This window comes from Tachypleus tridentatus, chromosome 7 (assembly GCF_004210375.1).
Source record: "Tachypleus tridentatus isolate NWPU-2018 chromosome 7, ASM421037v1, whole genome shotgun sequence".
NCBI classification, from domain to species: domain Eukaryota; kingdom Metazoa; phylum Arthropoda; class Merostomata; order Xiphosura; family Limulidae; genus Tachypleus; species Tachypleus tridentatus.
Genome location: NC_134831.1, coordinates 147,287,054 through 147,307,741, shown reverse-complemented (window position 1 = coordinate 147,307,741; position 20,688 = coordinate 147,287,054). Strand labels below are relative to the sequence as shown.

The 20,688-nt window shown below is 31.0% G+C and overlaps 1 protein-coding gene across 7 annotated transcripts in view; it reads left to right on the top strand.

Moving 5' to 3' along the window:
- Positions 1-8,557: 8,557 nt before the first annotated feature.
- Positions 8,558-20,688, top strand: part of DEF8 (differentially expressed in FDCP 8 homolog) — a 43,978-nt gene continuing 31,847 nt past the window's right edge. Inside the window, exons 1-5 of one of the 7 annotated variants that reach the window (XM_076514633.1) lie at positions 8,589-8,887; positions 10,305-10,503; positions 15,947-16,050; positions 16,918-17,067; positions 18,215-18,359. In XM_076514633.1, coding sequence (XP_076370748.1) covers positions 10,482-10,503; positions 15,947-16,050; positions 16,918-17,067; positions 18,215-18,359 — 421 coding nt within the window. In that variant the 5' untranslated portion in view covers positions 8,589-8,887; positions 10,305-10,481. The other 6 variants (XM_076514636.1, XM_076514638.1, XM_076514634.1 and 3 more) reach the window with 6 other exon arrangements.

Here is a 20,688-nt window from a genome sequence, read left to right as displayed (position 1 = left end):
CTTCATAAAAAATATCAAGATTTGAAAAACTTTGTGTGAGTTTTGACTGCAGAAATTTCTGAATTAGTGCTGCTTGCTTTACATGTCCATCAAATCTGGAGGAAACATTACTGATAATGTGGTCAAAAAAAGGAATGGTTACTGTTTTCTTAAAGTAATTCCTGCAGAACTTTTCTCTGCGTCTGCACATTGGGCTTGTCATTGATTAACTCGTAACATGCTAGCATTAATATTAAACGTGTTTGCAATACTACTGGTGTATTTGAAGATACAATGAGAATAATCATTTTCGTATTGATGAAACTGAACATGAATTTACAATAGCAATATTAAATGAATGACATACTAACTGAGTAAACAAGGTCTTGCTTTGCATATGCCTTGTTTAATTTTGGACATCACATCTTTTGCCAGCTATGGTGAATGCTCCATCGTATCCTGGATCACGCAATCTATTTAGAAATTCTTATATTGTTGCATCATGTTGTTAGAACTTTTTGAATTTTTCTCATTGCTTTAATTGAGTATTATTGCATTAGAATATCTAGTATTTCGCTGAATGTTCTATATTTCTGTCGGAGTATAAATGCCCATCAAGAAGATTATTATTTATGTCTAGGCTGACTGATTGCGAGTTTAGTGATAAAGAGCGTATAATGACAATTATTAAAGTGAAAATATCACAAACTGTATTGTAATAACAGTGCTGAGGAGAATAACCCGTATTTTGATTGTGTTCTAAAGTAGCTAAACTAGCCTTTGACGAAAAATAGAATTAGTTATAGCTCTGAATTTATTTTAATGTATTATTTTAAAACAAGTTGACTGTGTTGCTGTTTGTTTGTTGTCGAAAGTTATTATGCCAACAAGACATGTACTGTAAAGAATCTGGCCTACAAAACCTGGCAGTAACAATATGGCTTCGGATCTCCAATGCAAAGTATTAATAGAAGCGATAATGCATGCTACTATTTTAAGTAAAAAAGCTAATGCTTCATTAGAAGAATACAGACTATGTAAAAAACATTAAATACTATAAGCAGCTGTACTATAACTATATAAGCATCGTTTATTTTACATCACAAAAATAGAGGGTTCGGCCGAGCTCCTTACTATCATGCATGTTCAGTTTTCTACATCTATATATAATATGATAAACGACGTACATAGTACATGTTTTATATGTATAATACAGGTATCTCTTTGAAAAGTAACGAGTAACGGCTTGTTAATTGTTACATTTTTAAATAAATAAAGTTTTGACCAACGACACTGCTAATTTCAGAGAGTAATAGCCAAAGTAATGTAATTAATGTTTTATTTTAACTGGTGCACAATTTGGGAGCTCAAAGAATTCTTGGGTCGGATAGAGTGTTCTCAGTTGAGCTTTGTTTCAGTCATCTAGCTAATTCCTGTTTTCCAATGTCTGATTAACTCTTTGTTGCTAATTTGAGCTGTTTGAGATCAAATACTCCTTTTTAAGATATTGTCTCCTTGGTGTAGTAACAGTTTTAATGTCTATGTTTATCACATTTATAGGAGTTCCTTCTTTCTGGCGTACTTTAAGAGGAGTTTTTTATTCTATACCTAATTGCTTCTGAACTCTTAGGAACATGTCCTATCAAGTTCTTCTTGAAACACCTATTTTATTTGGTTGTCGAAATAATCCGTTTCGTTATTCCAAGCTATAATTATAGAATGCGTTTGAGTAACAACTTCATCTTAAGTTCTAGATATTTCTTTAGTTGTTTATATGCAGCTTTAATGGATTCAAACTCCATTGCCAATTAGAAAGCTTTCTGTAATGACGTACATCTATTTTATTTCGATCTAATTTTCAAAACTATGCCAGTTGTAGTATTTATAAATTGGTCACGTACCAAACAATTGAGCATTTCCACCAGGCGCATTTTAGAAAGTTAGCTGAGCAAGCTCTTCATACCTTCTGCAAGTTCTGTAAAGTCTATTATTTCCTCTCTATCCTGCTCCAGAACTTTATTTCAGATACTTCTATCTGGTATGTCACTCTAAACTTGCTGGATAAAACAGCCATTAATGCTTGATAATTGTTATGACTCTCAGCTAGAAGGTTGCTTCATGCCATTAATGCTAAATAAATGTTTGTTACACTTCAGCCACACTCATTTTTATACAAGTTGTAGGTCTAGCTTCATGTAAACATTTTAACAGAAATTCTAAGACTTATTACAGGTACGCTTAATTTAACTAGCGTTGATAGCTAAGCAAATGCATAATTCACCGAATAAATTGATGGCAAAATACAGTGAAAACTTTTCTTTCCAGCACTTAATAACTTTTCTGACACTGAACTGACTGGCACCAAGTTTACTGTACCCTAAACATTACTAGGTTCTACAGATGACTCAACTTTAAATTTAATGGATTTTCTAAATTTTAACGTCATTGTAACGACGAGCTCTCCATAGTATAGAAAATATTTAAATTAAGACGTTGTAAATTGCAATATATCTTATAATAACATACTGTTTGAGCCTTCCGTTTTAGTAGACCTACTTGACAGGTCTCAAACTTATGAAATTTTTAAACTTTGCAGAGCAGTTCTTGTTGTAGTCATTCTTTAAAGTTAAGCACAAAATTACATAATGGGTTGGCTCGGCATGGTTAGAATGCTCGACTTGCAATCTGAGGGTCATGAGTTCGAAACCCCGTCCCACCAAACATGCTCACTCATTCAGTCGTTGAGGCTTTATAATGTGATGGTCAATCCCACTGTTCGTTGGTAAATAAGTAGCCCAAGAGTTGGCGGTGGGTGGTGATGAGTAGTACTCTTCCCTCTAGTCTCATACTGCTAAATAAGGGACAACTAGCGCAAATAACTCTTGTGTAGCTTTGCACGAAATGAAAGAGATCAAACCAACTGTAATTAATTTGATTTATTGATAAAATTATTGAAAATCTGAGTTGGTTGTAAAAGAGATATACTTTTCATTAAAATCGAAGGAACTTTATAAGCAGAAAATGTTTGTTGTTAACCACAAGCTACACAATAGGCTGTCTGTGCTCTGTCCACCACGAGTATCGAAACCCGGTTTCTATTGTTTTTAACTCCGCAGAAATACTCCCCTCACCCTCCTCCGTGGCACTGGAGTGCTTGCAGAGCAAACTAGATAATTGAAACCATGCTTACAAAAAAAAAACTACGACTAACCACAGTCCAGAAAAAAATCAATTTAATTCAAACCCAAGGTTTCAGCTTACGCTTTTCTCGAGGGTTACAGTGTCCATATATATCGAACCGATAACCGAAAAGAATATATACACATCATTTAAAAATTAACTTAATAATAGATGTGTTAAAAGGAATTAGAATAACTAAGTGATAGAAAATTGCAAGCGAAGTAGTGAACAAACACGTACAAGTCCCTCCTTGGTACAGCGGTAAGTCTTCGGATTTACATCGCTAAAATCAGTAGTTCGATTTCCCTCGATGGACTCAGCAGATAGCCCAATGTGGCTTTTCTGTAAAAAAACACACATACACGTACAAAATAATAATGATCACAAAGACCAAAATTTATTTCTGTTTATGTTTAGGCTTATAAAATTGAATCATGAGATACTGTTTGAACTTACGAGCTGGGAAACTATTACATTTTGCAAAGGTTTGATGTCAAATTGTGTTTTATCTGATGTATCATGTTTTGTTAGAAAGTGTTCGGTAGCGGCTTTGTAAGTCTTCTTTGTCTTCTTTAGAATCTAGATTCATGGTTGTACGTAGGCATTCATTAATTAAAACGTTCACGTACTGAACAACTTGTTCCATGAATATATTTATCATTACGCTGAATACATGCCATTTTATATACTAAATTTTAACAGTACAAGAGTCATCCAGACCATTGTTTTTAGCAAGACAACTCTACTATGACTTTTCTTATTCAAAGTCAAATACACAAGTAATTGTTTAGTGTAATCTCAAGTTTGGTACATTACGGATAATTAATCCATTTTTTTTTTTTTTTATAACTTCAAGTATACGCTTAATGAGAAGTTTATTGTTAAACAGAAAAGTCCAAATGACATTGTCAGTCTGTGAAGGTTTTGGAACTGCTTTTGTTTAATTCTGTTTGCAAGAAACCTTAATTTTGCTTTTAATATAGTTATCAGGGTAACCGTTGCAACAAAGAGATTTTCTAAAGTCCGACCTGGATGTTATTTTACTGTCGCTTGTGCTGCACGTTCTTTCAATAGTTTTAATAATTTATACTCTGTTTAGTATTAGATGGATGGTGTGAGCTGAAATGTAAACTCAACAGTTTACAATATGGTTAAAAATAATAGTTTAACATTTTAGTAACAAGTTTGTTATTTTCAGCAGAAACCATAGTACTAAGAAACGGTAAGGCTCTGAAATAATTGTTCAGTATGAGAAAAAGTAAATTAAATAGTAGGGAGTAAATTGTTCAGAAAATGAACAAACTCTGAGACAGATTTAATTTCATGATTCCAAATACTGAAGATGTCATCAGTGTAACGATACTATCTATCAGGCTTTTGCTGCGTTTCAAACTATCACCACAAAATTGCAGAGCTTTCGAAGACGTTCATAAAAATTACGTCGAGAACAACAGCACTGTATTTATCCATGGGAATATCTTGTATTTGTTCGAAAAATATGGAAAAACTTAAAGTAACTATTCATCAGAACGTAGATGAGAGTATTCTCGATTAATTTAAGAGGCATATCCAAAGTTTCAATTGAGGAAGAATTAAATTTCTTCATTTATTTGTTTTAAATTTCGCGCAAAGTTACTCGAGGGCTATCTGCGCTATCCATCCTTAATTTAGCAGTGTAAGACTAGAGGGAAGACAGCTAGTCATCACCACCCACCGCCAACTCTTGGGCTACTATTTTACCCACGAATAGTGGGATTGACCGTCGCATTATAACGCCCTCACGCTGAAAGGGCGAGCATGTTCGGTGCGACCGGGATTCGAATCCGCGACCCTCGGATTACGAGTCGGACGCCTTAACATGCTTTGCCATGTCGGGCCCTAAATTTCTTCGGATTCATAACTACGCCGTGGGGGCTTTATAATGTGACGGTTAATCCCACTATTCGTTGGTAAAAGAGTAGCCCAAGAGTTGGCGGTGGGTGGTGATGACTAGCTGCCTTCCCTCTAGTCTTACACTGCTAAATTAGGGACGGCTAGCACAGATATCTCTCGAGTAGCTTTGTGCGAAATTCAAAAACAAAAACAAACTATCGTAACTACTTTTATTCCTGTTCCTATGGTAATAGAGGGACAACATGGTAACACCATCCAGAGTGAATAATAGCATATTAAGGCCAATAAGGAAGTTATCGTTCTTTAACCTATTGCAAGAGTCAAGGGAATTGTTTAAGTGCGCAAAAACTTAGTTTAGAAATGAATGAAGTACTATCCCTAAAAGCTTGGTTAAAGAAGATAAAGGAGAAATACATGTAGAAACTACAGTTCTGAGAAGCTTGTCAATTTTCTTGACAATTTTATTCTCTTTCGGCAATCTGTACAAGTTCGGAGCCTTAGAATGTGCAGATTTATGCTTATTTAACAGGTATGGAGATATACTAGAACCAATTCTCATTCTTTCAGTATGCCTTTAGTTCTGTCCTTGAGATGTTAATTTGGTTCCTGTTGATATTCTACACAGTTGGATAATCAATATGATGTTTTGTCATTTTTTGCGTAAGTAGTTTTCTTCACTATATCAAGGCCTGGCATGGTCAAATGGTTTGGGTGCTCGTCTCCCAGTCAGAGGGTCGCGGGTTCAAATTCCTATCCCACTAAACATGCTCATACTTTCAGCCTTGGAGGCGCTATAATGTGATGTTCAATATCACTATTGGTTGGTAAAAAGTAGCTCAAGAGTTGTCAGTGGGTTGTGATGACTAGTTTCCTTCTAGTCTTATACTTCTAAATTAGAGATATCTAGCACAGATAGTCCTCATGCAGCTTTGCATAAATTCAAAAACAAATAATCGATGTAACAAACCATTTGCATTTATCACTGGCTTTTACACTCAAATTATTGTTATTAATAGAAGACATCTCGTCTTTAGAAATGTTTCGTTTAACATTGTAATTTACAAAACCTTTAAGTATTATTTGTTTGCTTGTTGTTGTTTTTTTAAACAAAGTAGTTTAATTATTCAGTGTAAAAACTTAATTTCATGTCAGGTTTGGTTTGTTTGTTTTGAATTTCACGCAAAACTCCACGAGGACTGTTCTGCGGTAGCCGTCCCAAATTTGGCAGTGTAAGACTAGAGGGAAGAAAGCTAGTCATCACCACCCATCATCAACACTTTGGCTACTATTTGACCAACGAGGCCTTAATGTATAGAATGAACATCATTTCGTAGCTTATTGTTTCGAAATCAGCCGCAACACTGATTGGTTTTGATGTATCACAGGAAGTTTGAAAAAGATAATAATTAGATATAACGTTCGTATTTTCGCCATATCATAATTCTTACGAAAAATTAATTTGTATATAGATTGTCTGTTTATTTTTGGACTTTCGCAAAACTACATGAAGCTTATCTGTGCTATCCATCCCGAATTTAGCAGTGTAATACTAGAGGAAAAGCAGCTAGTCATCACCACCCACCGCCAACTCTTGGGCTACTCTTTTAACAACGAATAGTGGGATTGACCGACACATTATAACGGCTGAAAAGGCGAGCATGTTTGGTGTGACAGGGATTCGAACCCGCCACCCTCAGATTACGAGTCGAGCGCCCTAACTATCTGGCCGTGCCGAGCCTTGTATGTAGAAAAATCAATAGAGAAATGACCTGATATCAAACAAAATTGACGTTATTAGGTAGTTGTATAGAAATAGCAACATTCATACACTTTGATAAAATAAAAGATACAGTTTTTGGAGAGAGGGATGTTGTTGAGAATAGTCTCTTTGTTTTTGTTCAGTAATATATTATTGATTATAAATGTAATTTCGCCATCAACAACACCAAAAATGGGGTGAATAGTCGATTAGACGTTTTCCAACTTGCTGGTAAACATATTCTAAAGAAGCCTAAAATATACGGAAATAATTCGTGGTGTCTGTAATTATTATTTTCTCTCTGTGTGTTATATTCTAGTGATTTTCTGTCAGTTAGTCATTCTAATTAGATTTAACATGTGTGCGAAAGCGCGTGACGTTAACAATGTTAAGTGAGTTTTAATTTTTTATGTGTTCTTTTGAATTATAAATTTGTATTTGTATTTGTATTTGACGTTGTAATTCTAGACAAAGACGTAAGCAGAAATGTTGCGTTTCAATTAAATCGTTTTGTTGTTTTTTTTTTTAGAGCGTAATTAGTCGTTTTATTTGTAAATACGATCTCAAATCTACATTTTAATTCACCTGAATATTTCACAAAGTCAAAATTTGTTTTTAGCTTAGTTATGAAGACAATAGGAATAAAGAACACAAATATAAGGTTCGAAAATTAAGACAATTTTATATTTAAGACAACTTTACTTATCTCACATGGTGATTGATTATTTCTTCAAAAACATAAAGTGAGTTTAAATTTTACCTTTCTCATGGGGTCTTTGACCATTTTTGAATGGTTAAATGACCGCATATTATCCGTAAATTATGTTTAAATCTAAGAAAGAATACGAACATAACAACTAATGTTTATGTGTTCCATAAGAAATTAAAGTATACTTTTTAATGATTTTAATATTACTTTCATTAACAGTATTGATTAGAATACTTAATAATCTCTTTTTTATTATTTTAATTTCTTATTATTATAGTATATTAATGTATATGTTTATTTTATTCAGTGAAACACAAAGCTAAACAATGAACAAGTTGTGCAATGTCCACCAACGATATCGAAACCCGGTTTCTATAGTTTAAGTCCGAAGATGTACTACTATGTCACTAGGAGAAATTGTAGATACGATTTTGCATTGTTAGCTTGGCTATATTGAGTTAGAACTAATCTAAGGGTCCTAAGTTGGTGTAAAGTCGTGAAATATTATTGAGTTTATGACTGAAAGTCTTTAACAGCGATGTTACCAGAATGATCTATATTTTGTTTAGATAACAAAGCTACCAAGAATGTCTGCTGCCATCTATATTTTTGAACTAAAACAGAGACAGAGAGCTCTGCCAACAGCCAATCATATACACGGAGGAATTGATATTCGCTCTTATACAGCAACAAGTGCTCAAAATGTGAGGTATTTTGTGGTATCGCACAGATGTGAATCCTCCATACATCGAAATTCTGAGCTCTATTATAGGAACAATCTTTATCCCCAACTGATGAAACAATGCATTCTAATTCGTATACATAAACATAAATAAATAAAAACAAAAAAACACATTTAATGTGTTAAAATCATTACCCGGTTCACTTTTAATATTTTGATATAAGTAGGTAACTCGCTCTAATCAGAAATTAATATTATTAAAACTATCAAAGAATTACATCTTTAATACTTGTATAGCAAAATAGAGATACCGTAACTAAGAAAGTTTCAAAAAGATATATTTACTTTATTTGAGATGCCGAAAGAATGCCACACATCACGTGATACACACGAGTAATTGTTTACATTGCCCTATTTGGATTTGTCTGATTTTATCTAATGCATTATTTTTATTACTATTATTTTTCTTTTCAGGAATTTTCTCGTATGAGAGAACGGTGCGAAAGTGCAGAAATGGGTAAAGTTTCGCTGTTTGAATATTACAAAGTATTACTACTACCACTGGGATATATAACGCAAATCTTATGAGTCAGACAGTGTTGGTTACAGCTTAATGACTCATTTGTGTGGAAAGTGTACTTCGTATTATGATCGTGGAAGTGTTAGTGCATCATGTTTAATTTAGGTTTGTGATAGTAGTATTGATATTATTACTGTTAACTTTTCCTTGTCTTTACTTTGTGTCAGAAGTCAGCTGGTATTCTTATGTAGAGTGAATTTGATGCAAACATTCTTTGTAATAATAACAGGTTAATATTACTGACGTTATTTTTACATCTCCATTACACAGATTATTGATGATTCTAATAATTAGCCAGTTATTAATATTCTGTAATTAAGCTTATACGATTTAGCTACTTGCTAGGCCTAAAGTACTGGTAGTAGCGTATATATCATTAACTTCAGTTCTAAGGCATATTATGACTGATATTGACAAATTTTTGAACGTAAGTGGTATGCATATGATAAATATTGTTTTGTAATTTTTATTTAAAAATTCAAAATGACTAAATGTCTTAAAACACTATATGGAATAACTAATATACAAGTGCAAAATGGGACATTGTGTAATTTGACATTGAAAGAAAGCACTACTACAGAACGTGCAGTTTTTAAGGATTTCACTTTGTTTTATTTATTTCAAACCACTGATTGTTATCTAAAATTATGAAAGAATGTCATAATTACAGTCGTAGTTGTTTTAGTAAAAAGAAAGTTTGAGAGATTAAAAATAAGTAAAGCATCATGACAAGACCATTTTTTTCTCAGGGATTTAAACTTTAAAAGTTCAAAAATAAAATCTGCAAGCCTCTCAGTTGTCACAGTTCAATAGATAATGAGCCAGTGCAGGGTATTAGAGAAGTTTTTGTGTACCGTTCGTATTTTAAGAGGTTCATACTGAGCAGAGTTGCTCTGAAAAGTGATTATTTAAAAAACAAAAAAACGTTGTAAAATTATCTAATGAAATATGAAGTCATAAAAGAAAACCCAAATTCACTTAAGAGAAACTTTGTTTTTGCTAAACTTAATGGTTTTTTTAAGGATATTGTGTTATCTGGATGATGGTTAAAAATGTAAATTTAGTTTACATATATGTCCAAAAAGCTTTTATTTGGTGCCCCACAAAAGGTTAAGAAAACTGCATTGTTGGAGATTGAAGAGAAATTTGTAAGTTATATTGTACTTTTTATAGACATAGTAGAAAAAAGTAAACCAAAGAGTTCTAATAAATGGAGTTCAATGAAATTTTTTATAAGTGCAGTTCTGCAAGGTTGGATTAATGCTTTGGCCTATAATTTGTTACTTGCATTAATACTGACAAATGTATAAATGTTAAATTAATATACTTTCAGATAAATTTAATTTGAACATTTTTTTACCTGTATTAAAGATGTTGAAGTACTACAGAATAACTTGGATGAATTGGTTACTTGTACAAATACTTGACAAATGACCATTGATTAAGATAAACATGAGATAATTCATTCTAGTGGTAATAATTTCGATAAAATGTTTAATTTTAATGGGAACCCATTCAATAGGATGACAGGAAAAAAGATTCTGACATACTAGTGGATGCAGGAACCAAAAACTACCATCTTGACATATTTGGTATTGTCAAATATAGTTTTATGAGAGGCTTATCTTGTAAAATGAAGAAAGATGTCAATTTTCACAAATAGAAGCTAAGCCAGAACATTTGTAACTGTAAGCAATGGATGAAATATAACATTCTAAACAGTGAGTTCAGTGTTGTTGATGGTTTGAACAAAATATCTCGAAGTGGCAATATGAAAACTATTTGCATGTTAAAATCTCCAAATTCATCTGATTAGAAATACAGTTTTGAATTGCAATATTGTGACTAAAATGTTGGGTGAGCACTAGTTAGTTTGGATTTTAAATATTTACTGAGAATGATATCACTTATGTTTGAGAAGTAATGTTAAAAAATAATGCTTTGCAACTAACAAGAATAATAATGAAAAATATGGCAATAAGTGAAAGTAGTTATTGACAGGTGCCCTTCAATTTTTAGTTAACTGTGTTGAACTAGTTTGTTTATTAACAAGAGTAAAATCATTTAGAAATGTACGTATTGTTAGTTAAATAGTAATTAAATATGTGATGTTGTTGTTTATTAAACCTGTATTTGAAGTCTTGCATGATGCTGGCAGAATGCTTTAAGGAATGGACATTTTTATCTTCTTTTAATCTTTGTACATGTCTATTTTTGGAGCTTTTGGCTACTTCTTTTTTTAAGAAAAATAATTGAGTTCTGTGTAAGCTTTCTAATTGGTATATTACTAATTTCAGAAGTATCTTGCCTTTTAAGTCTTAGTGTTACATGGTTAAAAACTGGCTCCTTGCTAGGTATAGTGGTAAGTCTATGGATTTATAATGCTATAATCAGGAGTTAGATTCCCCTCGATGGGCTCAGTAGATAGCCTGATGCGGCTTTGCTGTAAGAAAACACACACACACACACATGTTAAAAACTGAATTATGTGCAAAACATGCTTTATTATTTTATAACTTGGAAAAGCATATTTAAATGAGGTATTGCACTGTTACTTGCAAAATACTTTATTTTTTAAATGTATTTATTAAAAGCAGAAGGTTAATAATAATCAAATGATAATTTGAGTGATGTTAACTGAAGCATCAATGACAGTAGATGTTATGTTAATGTCTACTTTATGCTGATGGTTAATGCAGCATTTTGTATTCTTATAGCTTTATAGCAGAAACAAGGTAGAGCTGACAAATAAAATCTCCATATGGCTATTACAAATTCTTGTAGATCTCTAGACAGTATGCTAGTTAATAATACAGGAAATGAGATTTTATGTTGAAAAGATAGAAATATTAAACAAAAGGCAAAAAAGGTCCTCAGTTTACTTAATGAGGTTCTGATTAGAGATAAAGTTAAATGTGTTCCTCATTGGTTAACATTTTATGAACAAGGGATTTTAAGTTGTACAGGGTGTTTGGAAAGTCACTGTGGAGTTTTGAAAGCAACTATAACAGCATTTATTCACTCTATTTCAAGCCTACAACTGATAGCGGTGTTTAGAAACAAAATAAGAAGGATCCAAGCCTGTATTGATGCTAACGGGGACACTTTCAACATTCTTTATAATTGTTATTCATATTTACCTCCTGTATTCTATGTTGAAACATGTCTGTTAATAAGTATATTAGTGCACAGTGACTTTCCGAACACCCTGTATTAGTGTACAGATGCCATTTAAAAAAAAAAAAACACCAACGATAAGACTAGAGGATTCAAGTTTTAATATTTGGAAAACTCCAATGCTGTTAGTTTTTAACTAAAGTATTTCATTTATAGAATATTTTGCATTCAAATGTTGCAGAAAATAGAATGTTAAAGGAATTTTAATGAAGACTGGATGATTATTTTAAAGAGTAAGGTTCAATATAAGAAAAGGGTTTTGTTTTTGGTGTAATAGATAAAAAGAGAAAATCTGGGATAAATAATACTATCATTTTAAGAATGTTAAATTGATGGATGGAAGGTCACAACTATAAGAAGATCAGTTTTTTTGTTTTTTTTTAAATAAATAATTAAGAAATTTAAAAGGCTTACAATAAAACATCTAGGCAATAATGGCAGACCTTTCAGGTACATTAAAGGTATGTAAAGTGTTATATTTGGCCATTTGGTAAAATTGTTGTTGAAGATTATTACATGGCTGATAAATGCATTTTCTGTTTTTTAAGATATTAGCAATGTGTCTGACCATGAACATTCTACAGACAATATTGGGATTATCATGAAACATGTAGATATTAATCCCTTGATGTTTAGAACTGAGAGATTAAAAGTAGATAAAGCACTAAGGCCAGACATGCTTATCCCTAGCATTTTAAGTTTTATTAATGTTTAGAAATCTCTTATTTTGGTATGTCTGTAGAAATTGGACAGTTACTTATGTTACTCCTATTTTTATTTAAAGGGAAAGATAAGAGTTACCTTTGAACTTGAGGTAGCAATTCTGCTTCTGTACTGAGAGAGAAAAACAACTAGTTAGTTCAGTTCTAAGGTAGTTGGAAAAAGCTGAATGTTTGTTTCTGTTAATGGAATCCAGTCAAACTGGATCATTGTTACTAGTTAAGTACCTCAAGGATCATTGCTCGAGCCTTTACTAGTTCTTATTTGCATTGTTATTGATAGTTTCATAATTTGTAAAATAGTAAAGTTCAGGTGTTTGTAATTGTATTGATCTTGAAGTACAGAATGATTTGAATCTATTGGAAAGTGTGTACAGTTTTGGTCTCCTTAGCTGAGAAAGGATATTGAATTACTAGATAAGAGTTCATAGGAAAGCTACAATGAGTATTTTGAGGAGAGTTATCTTTATAAAGAGAGGATAAGATCTAACTTTTTTTTTTATTGCAAAAGAAGGGCAAGAAGTGATCGTATTTAATTTTACAAGATTATTAGTAGAAGAGGTAGTTTAAAGACTCCTTATTTCTTTGCTATATTCTAAATGTAATAGGATGAAAGGAAGAAGACAGGCTAGGCTTCAATTAAGACATTTATTTTTTGAACACAGTGTTTGAAATATGGAACAAGCTATTAGTAGTAATGAAGCCTACACTTTACAGAAGTGTGAGAGTGGTGTTAATGTAATCCTAAAAATAAAGTGTAGGTGTGAAAGATGATTTTAAAATAAGCACATTTTCTCAATATTCACTTTAAAAAAAAAAAATTGGCTTAACGACTCAACTTAGTGCTAACAATTTAGTTTGAGAATTTGTGTTAAGTATTTTTAAAGAAGTTACAAAGTAAAAAAAATTGTTTTTCTTCTGAGATAATAAATAGTCATTTGCTTCACCTAAACTCTCAGGTTTTCTGATACCACTTTACTCCAAATTAGTCATTTTCTTGTGTTTATTTATGACTTCCTAAATAATCATTCAACCTTCTCTTAAAACTTGCAACTTCTACCTTGTTTAAAGGCAAAGAATTCCAGAGGCTTATCACCTTCTCAAGAAAAAGTAACACTGATTTATCTGGAGTTGTATGTAAATTATGTATGTTCAAAAATAATTTATTTCTAGTTTCACTGCTGTTTAGAATTATGGATTCCAAACCTCTAACAATCTGAAAAGCTATAATCATTTCTCTCTGGGTGCTTTCTAGAAAAAGAGCTTGTCCAGAGATTTCAAAGTGTCCCATTTTGGTAATCCCTCTTAACATGGAATCATATATACTGATAAATCTTCTCTGTTTCACTAACAAGCCAACATCATTGTGAAAATAAGAACCAAGATTGAATACAGTATTTCTAATTGAGGCTCAACCAGTACCTCACAGTGAAAAACCTGAGATACCATTTTCTCTACGTCTAGCAATGCATATTGTAATAGTCGTACCCAGATGTTTGCAATGAACTTTACCTGGTTTCTCCTTCAAATTTATAAGAATTGATGCTCTGATAGTTAGTAATTTACATAATATTAATTTTACTTAAGATTAAAAGGTATCTACCAGACTGTAGCCCAGTTCACCAAACAGTCCAAGTGGTTCTGCAAAACTACATTATTAATACAATTTCAATAGCCCATTGATTTTAATATAACCTGCAAACATATCAAATTTACTAGATATTCCATTATCATTTATGCTAATTAATGTGTGAAATAAACTTATTTGTAATTACTTAGATAATGTCAGTCCCATTTTTAAAAATTTAAATTATTGTTTCACATCTTTTAATGGATTTATTAAGAATTAAATAAGGTTAATAAATTCATAATCTGGCATTCTGCTGTTTTGTTTCCTTCATTGTTTTAGGCTGAAGTTCATTATACTCCATCTCTTTTTTTGAACATTGAATGATACTTGCTTTGTCTTAATCCTAACTTTATTCAAAGATATCACAATCATTTGTAAGGAAATACACTTGCATAATCAACTGTGATTAAACAAAACCTAATGATAAAAGTATTCAAATGATCAGTAGTCTTGTAATCAACCAAACCCTCCCATGTTAATGTTTTAAAGTCTCAACTCTCATTCTGTTACTCTGTTCCCCTTTAATATACTTAAAAAAAATCTGTTATTAGCACTAATATTTTTTTGCCATTTCTAATGTAGCTGTTCCATTTTCTTAATATTTGTTTTCACCAGTTGTACAGTATTTTTATAAGCATCAAGTAATCTAGCAGTCTGTTTGAATTTTCTGAAGTAATAGTGTTTGCTCTCAATTTTCCATTAGGTTTACTTGTAAGCCATTTGAATTTAATTTTGGAATGTAACCTCTTTTTTTTTTTTTACTGAACATACTCACCTTGTAATTTTAGTAGTTTGTCTACTTAACATTTAAGATGAGCATCCTGGATAAACACCTTTTTCCATTTTATGTGATTATAGTTCCTTTTTTATAGCATTGAAGTTTCTGTTCTCAAGATGTGAAACTAAAATGATATTAACCTTGATCTTAATATACTGTAGTACTTCATGATTTTACCTTTTCATTCATATTCTAAATGCAATCATCATCAATGGTTAATATTAAATCTAAAACAGCACTGCACGTTTCCCAACTAGTTGACAAAGAATATTGTCCTGTACAAATTTAAAAAAAGTTTCAAAGTAATTTTCCTAACAATTAATTATTCACCATTCTTCACCTCACAGTATCTGTCTTAATTACACTTAAGCACAAATTAAATAAAATATTGCAAAGCTACACACAAATACTACTTTTAGGAAACAATATTCAACGATGTATATTGTGAACTGGGTTTTAACTATAATGGAGTGAAGAGTTTGATTTTTCTCTCTGCAAAGAAAGAACTACTCATGCAAAATAAAGTTGTTATGGGACTGTAGAAAGGTGGAGAGCCAAGGAAACCATTGTATTGTTTGTAAATTAGTTTTGTGTATGTCTGTCTGTTAGACTTTCTTTACTCAGTGCTTCTGTTATAAATAGAAATAGTATTAGTAGTTAGGCTTCTAATCATCATACATATTTACATTGCCAACTACTTCTGGAAAATTCCTACTATTGTCTTAACTTTTTATGCAGTTACTTGCATGTACGTAACGTTTTGTTTCTTGTTTGTATGTATTTCACAAATAAAACTTGAAAGCTATAAATTAATTAGTATAATCTAAAATTCTTTGAATTTTTTAAAAATATGATTTTAGATAAAGACAAAGAACCTAAAACAGAAAGTGTATGTTCAGAAGAAAGTGAAGAATTCATTGATGCAGAATTAGGACTTTCAGAAGACCATTTTTCCCGTCCAGAGGTAAACAGTATTTGTTCTTTTGTCATTGTTAAAGATTATATGGTAGAAATGTTTTGATAGTATATTCTTTATTCAATCATTTTGCAGCATTTTATAAGTTCTTAATTTAGAGTGTGACACTTCAACTTAAGAACTGGTCTTCATCTGCTATCCTGATGCTTTTAAGTGCTAGCTTATACACTTGATGTGTTACTGTACCTATTAATTTTCTTAAATTTGATGAAGGTCTACAGTTTTCTTTGAAGTTGCACACTTATATTACTGGTGTCATACATTTTATATCAATATTATTTTAGACTGCATGTAATATGCATATATCTGAATAAAATAATTTGGGTAGTGTATTGCAAGTATTTCTTTTGATATAATGCATGTGTTATGAATTGTGATTTAGTTCACATATACTTTTCAGTATATATTCCATTGTTTTCAGTAGAAGCTTATATTTTTGTTTTCAAAGCACAATGTTACTTAATTCATGGATGAAATGAAGAGTCCATTGTATCAGAACCAAACTGGCATCATCATGTAATCAGGTTTGGTTATTTTTAAACTGATATTTCTTATATCTAGAATTGTTCTAACCATTTACTGGTCACAGAACACTTGCATAGTATACAATAAAATCAATGATGAAGTATTAACTTGTTCAATTATATGCTGAAATATCATTGAAGTGGCAGATTGCATATTCAGAATATTTGAAAATAGCAAAGCATGGCATTGTTTCTTATAACAACTTGAACATACATTAATATTTGCATTTTGAAGAGAAACATTGAATTGAGTAAAACCAATTTCCATATAAAATTCATTTTGTTTCAGAGGTGTTCAGTGATAATTGTTTTACTTTATAATATCACACAGGGCTACTTTGGTTATTCAGCAACTGAAGAATTAGAAATGGCAATTGAAAACTGTAAGGATATGATTCTAGAAACTTCTGAGAAATCTGAGAAGCGTAAGAAACTAGTAATGAAATTAATTCAACTACGCTTGAAACTTCAAGAAATAAAGGTAAAAGTTGCAACGATACTTTCTTTTTTTAAAGTTTGTGTATGTATGTAATTTTTTTTTCTGTGGCTGAATGTTTTATGTATTTTTAGAAAATATTAAATCTTTGTTTTTTTAACCATTTAGCAGTAAACAATAATTAAACTTGTTCCCACAATATTAACATCATAATTATCTGTTTTTATATTTAGTGCATTAACTTAGAACATAGCTGGGAAAAAGGTAGATAATTGGTTATCTGATTAGTTGTGCTTTCCCAAATTTAAAATTGCTAATTCTTAACATTTTATTTCAAAAACAAATTGCATCTTAGATTGTATTTTGTCTCTAGAAGCTCTGCTGTTATTTTTATGTAAAAATTGCATTTTTTAACATTTTATATAATTTTGGACTGCTAAAACTGCTGAAATTGAAAATGAAATTGGCTTAGAATTGCTTAAGTAGGTTATATTTTCATTGAGATAAAATTCTTTACAGTTTGTGAATCTTTGTTAGTTCTGCAAGATTAACCATAAAAAATAAAAATGACAAAAATTGGCATGCTTTTTTCAAATGCAAATAACTTTTACTAATCTCAAACCAGTTTAAACAATATAATTTTGCCCAGCCTTATTCTATATTAAACTGGACTGTTTTCTTAATTATCATTATGAGAAGTGAGGAAACAATTGTATTTCAGATAAAGAACATATTGTAAATGACTCTTATAACTGGTTTTGTTTTTTATTTCCATTCTGAGCACAAAGAAAACAATGCTGAAATAACGAGTCTCTTCATACTTGTAGAATAATTTCAAATATTTATAGAAAAGCTTGTCTTAATCCTGGAATATGTGTATGTGACTACATAATGTTTAATTTAATTGTTTGAAATACTAAAAATATTCATTTCCAGATGTTAGGATTTTGTTTTCCTAAAATGTTCAGTAGAAAATGTCACAAAAAAGTAAAGTTTATTGAATTTGGGATTACTCTTAAAATGGAAAATATTCATTACAAATATAATAATATCCAGTTTTCTAGATAGGAGTAAATCAGATACCACAAAAATAATATTGATTAAAAATTGTAATTGAAACAATTTATCTCAATAAAAATATTTTATTTATTATTTTTATTGATGAAATATAACATTAAAGTGTTTGTCCTAGGAAGGTGAACCTGTTCCAGAAACAGATGTAAAAGTAGTAATGGGACACAAGTTTGAATTACGTCATATGGAAAGATCACATCAGTATTGTGATAAGTGTTGTAAAGTCATCTGGGGTGTCTTAAATGGATGGTTGCATTGTAAAAGTAGGTTATTCCATAGTAGACTACTGTTAATTCAAACTTATTTAAAAATATTGGATATCTGTAACAGTGTGATATAATTACAATGTTTTGCCAAAGTACGAATACAATATCTTAAATTTGAAGTAACTCAATTTTTGTAGTTTTGACTTCATTCTTTTAATCCTTTTGTTGCATTAAGACTTTCTTTTTCTAGCTTGGTTACATGTATGTCACTTCCTGTCTGTTTTTAGGAATTAAACATTTTTAATTATGCTTATTAGCTATATTTTTTTGTGTGTCAATTTTTATTCACACCATAAACATGTATACATGTATGTTAGGTGACTTGTAAATACAGTAAACTTCAGTTTTGCTCATCAAATAGTGTGAAATAGTCATTGTTACTATTCAGATGTTCAAAGGTGTTTTAAAATAAGCAGTTTTTTTATTACTAATGTTTTTTCATTGCAGTCCCTGCTATTAAGTACTACCATGCTTAATGGTAATCATGGAGAAAAAATGTTTGCTGCTTGAAATGCTGCTGTTGTTGTTGAGTTAACCACCAGTTCAGTCTGTTGAAATCAGGGGAGTGAGAGTGTTGGGTAGAAAAAAAAAATACTAGTACCAGTGGGATTTATCTGAAATTGTCATCTGCTTTGATATAAAATAGAAAATTGGACCCCTCTTGGCATGCCCACCTGTCACATTCTTTCTTCCAGAAATTGCCAGTAATTCTGTCTGATGTTTAATACTATATTATCATATTTGCCTGAATATCATGCACACTTTTTTTTCCTCCAAATACTTCCTGGCAAGTTGATTATGCATTATATTGATGTATGTTCAGTTTTGTTTGGTATCTTATTAGAAGCTACCACTGAAAACTATTAAGCTTCATTATAGGTTTTAAAAAATGATTTATATCCAATACAATGAATGGGTCAGATGATGCCATGCTATGAGAATCCAAAGAGGTTGAAGCAAAGGTTCAGGGAAGCAAATTCAATTTATGCAATGAATCCAATGGTAGGATCAGTTCTAGTGATGGCAAAGGCTTGTGTAAAGATGAACGATTAGCTTATTGTATTATCATGTATAAACATTTCAATCAATTTTGTAAAATTGACACACAAATATTTGTCAGTAAAAGACTTTTCAAAAATGTTCAGTACATTGATATTCATTTACTGTATTTAGGAACTATTCAATACATTTTGTACAACTGCTGTGTAAAGATCTGAGTTTCTTCAATTTTACCCTTCAAAATTGGGTATTTATTATATTCAGGCAGATATGGTGTTTATAACTAATAGAAAGCCAATGTTTTTATCTGTCAAGTGGTGTATTATATTGTTTTCTACACCTAAAATTTATTTATTTCACTTCTAGTTCAAACTTTTTCACAAGAAACACATTGGAGAGGATAGCTGAATTTTTAGTGGCTCTTATTGCATAAATAGGAAGTCAAAAGAAATGTGGTAGTTGTAGGACATTTTTCTGTGTTTTGGGTGTTATTAATTTGTGTTCTCTGATGCATCATTTAATTAAATAAATCATTTAGTGCAGTGGTGCCATTGGTATATAAAAGTAAGGTTAAATTTTATTGACAGTTGAAAGCAAAGAAACAAAAAAACCTACCTACTTAAGTACTGTATTTATTTTTCATCTATATCCCTTTGCTATTATTATAAAACTAACTAAAAATTAAAAACTGCATAGCCTGTGCATTGCATAATTTGATGAACTAATGTAAGTTACATTTTTACTAAGTTTTATTTAAAACAAGTATGGTGGTAATATTAGTTACAGTTCAGAATAATAAAACAATATTTAAAACAAAAGGCATGGTACAATGAGGAAAAGTTTATGCACCACTGACATAGGTTAAATTGCCACTTATTTTATAGTTTGGTATGTCCTTGCCTTACTAGAATTGATATTTCTCTTGGAGATGTAGTACTCTTTGTACTCTGCTCAGAAGTGATAGACTAAAGTATCCAAATTATGCTTAAACTAAACATTCTACTTACGGCATTCTCCTCAATACTGTTATGAGTTGTATCATACTTATTCCCACTTTCATGGATAAATGAGGAGTCCAAGTGTTGTTGGTAAGTGATGTTGACAGGCTGCTTTTCTTCTAGTTTGTCACTTCTAAATTATGAATGGCTAGTACAGATAGCCCTTGAGTAGCTTTGTATAAAATTCAAGGAACAAATTATCACACTTTTCTATTTTTGTATTTTATTAAATTTACCACTTTGAAACAAATTGTTTGCTGGTTTAAATACTGGATGCTATACTTGAAACAGTTTTTGAAAAAAACTGTTATTTTTATTACATTAAATTA